The sequence below is a fragment of the Lontra canadensis genome, unplaced genomic scaffold (genome assembly GCF_010015895.1).
Source record: "Lontra canadensis isolate GAN:19392208 unplaced genomic scaffold, GSC_riverotter_1.0 scaffold12, whole genome shotgun sequence".
Lineage (NCBI taxonomy): Eukaryota > Metazoa > Chordata > Mammalia > Carnivora > Mustelidae > Lontra > Lontra canadensis.
Genome location: NW_022631006.1, coordinates 28,623,243 through 28,625,468, shown reverse-complemented (window position 1 = coordinate 28,625,468; position 2,226 = coordinate 28,623,243). Strand labels below are relative to the sequence as shown.

Sequence of the window (2,226 nt, the reverse complement as noted above, 5' to 3'; positions counted from 1 at the left end):
ATTTAATATTGTACTGAAAGTTCTACTCCTCAGTAAGAAAAAGAAATAAAAAGCATCCTGATTCCATTTACAATAGCATCAAAAAGAATAAAAATCTGACAATTTAATTTAGCAAAAAAAAAAAGCAAGACTTGAGTACTGATAACTACAAAGCATTGTTGCAAGAAGTTGCTATAAATCTAAATAGTGATCCCATGTTATTGATGGAAGATTTAATACTGTTAAGGTGGCAATACTCCCTGAGTTATTGTCAACAGAAATTAATGACTTGACCTCCATGTTTTTTCGTGTCCTGAGGGCTCATTTCTTTTTGTTACTGAAAAATATTCCAGTGTATAGGTGTATCAGAGTTTGATGTCCATTCACCTACTGAAGGACTTCTTCATTGCTTCCAGGTTTTGGTAATTATGAATAAAGCTACTGTAAACATTTGTGTGCAGGTTTTCTTTGTGGGCATAAGTTTTTGAGTCAGTATGGTGAATGCCTGGGGGTGCAGTTGCTTCATGGTTTGGTATGATTAAGTGTAGTTTGAAGGAACCTGCCAGATTGTCTTCCAGGGTGATTATATCATTTTGCATTCCCAGTGAATGGCTAGTGAATGGCAGTTCTTGTTACTCTGAAACTGTCAGCAGTTGTTATTGTCAGTTTTTGGATTTTGGCCATTCCTGTTAATGGCTTATAATGGCATCTCATTATGTTGATTTGTAATTCCTTAATGATGGGTGATGTGGAGTATCTTTTCATGTGCTTATTTTCCACCTACACTTCCCTTTGTTGTAATGCTTTTAACTGGATTTGGTAATAGGATGATGGTGAGCCCATCCAATGAGGAAATATTCCCTTTGTTTCTGTTTTCTGGAATACATGTGGAAAGTTGGTATCATTTATTTGTTAATTCATGAGTAAAATCATCTGACCTTGTTGATTGTGTTTTTAAAAGGTTATTAATTTACTTTATATAGTTGTAGATAGTAGATACTCACTTAAGGATACTAGAGGTATAGGTATAGATATATTCAGATCATCTATTATCTATTTCTCCTTGCTTCAACAGTGTTTGGACGGAACAGACCCAGGGATGCCCCTGCAACCAGCCAACGACCACCCTCCACCCTCTTTTCCAGTCGCAACTTTGGGAGCCATCTTCTTGGCCGCCCGCTGCCTCCGGGACCCACAGCCAATTTCGGGCTTACCTCCTGATCTTCAATCAACCATGAGCTCCCAGATTCGTCAGAATTATTCCACCGAGGTGGAGGCCGCCGTCAACCGTCTGGTCAACATGCATCTGCGGGCCTCCTACACCTACCTCTCTCTGGGCTTCTATTTCGACCGTGACGATGTGGCTCTGGAAGGTGTGGGGCACTTCTTCCGCGAGTTGGCTGAGGAGAAGCGGGAGGGCGCCGAGCGTCTCTTGAAGATGCAAAACGAGCGCGGCGGCCGCGCCCTCTTCCAGGACGTCCAGAAGCCGTCCCAAGATGAGTGGGGGAAAACCCTGGACGCTATGGAAGCTGCCCTGGTTCTGGAGAAGAGCCTGAACCAGGCCCTTCTGGATCTGCACGCCCTGGGTTCTGCCCGCACAGACCCCCATCTCTGTGACTTCCTGGAGAACCACTTCCTGGATGAGGAGGTGAAACTCATCAAGAAGATGGGCGACCACCTGACAAACCTCCGCAGGCTGGCCGGCCCCCAGGCTGGGCTGAGCTAGTATCTCTTCGAGAGGCTCACCTTCAAGCACGACTAGGAGCTCCGGAAACCAGCAGCATCCTTTGAGGAGCCCTCGCTGACATCCGTGCCTCAGCCTCTCCCTGCAGCCAGAGGCAGCTTTGTAACCACCCTGGAGCCCTCTCCCAAGCCCTGGACCAAATGGAAACAATAAAGCTTTTTGCAGCAGATGGAAAAAAAAAAAAAAAAAAAAAAAAAAAAAGAAGGGCGCCTGGGTGGCTCAGTGGGTTAAAGCCTCTGCCTTCGGCTCAGGTCATGATCCCAGGGTGCTGGGATCGAGCCCTGCATCGGGCTTTCTGCTCAGGAGCCTGCTTCCCCATCTTCCATTCCCTCTGCTTGTACTCCCTCTCTCTCTGTGTCTCTTGCTGTCAAATAAAATCTTAAAAAAAATGAATTTGTTCAATTCATCTAAATTATTAAATTTGTGGACATAAACTTAGAGTTTCTTCACTGTTCTTTTAATGTCCATCTATGTCTTCTCTCTGTTTTTTTTTTTTTTTTTTT

At 44.3% G+C, this 2,226-nt stretch overlaps 1 protein-coding gene across 1 annotated transcript; it reads left to right on the top strand.

The window, feature by feature from the left end:
• Positions 1-1,043: 1,043 nt before the first annotated feature.
• LOC116867312 (ferritin light chain-like) lies at positions 1,044-1,890 on the top strand. The gene has a single exon (XM_032856939.1). The coding sequence runs from the start codon at positions 1,079-1,081 to the stop codon at positions 1,703-1,705; it is 627 nt and encodes a 208-aa protein (XP_032712830.1). The 5' UTR covers positions 1,044-1,078; the 3' UTR covers positions 1,706-1,890.
• Positions 1,891-2,226: the final 336 nt, after the last annotated feature.

Coding starts and splice junctions, on each gene's coding strand:
- LOC116867312 (XM_032856939.1), top strand. CDS start 1,079: ATGCCCCTGCAACCAGCCAACGACCACCCTCCACCCTCTTTTCCAGTC.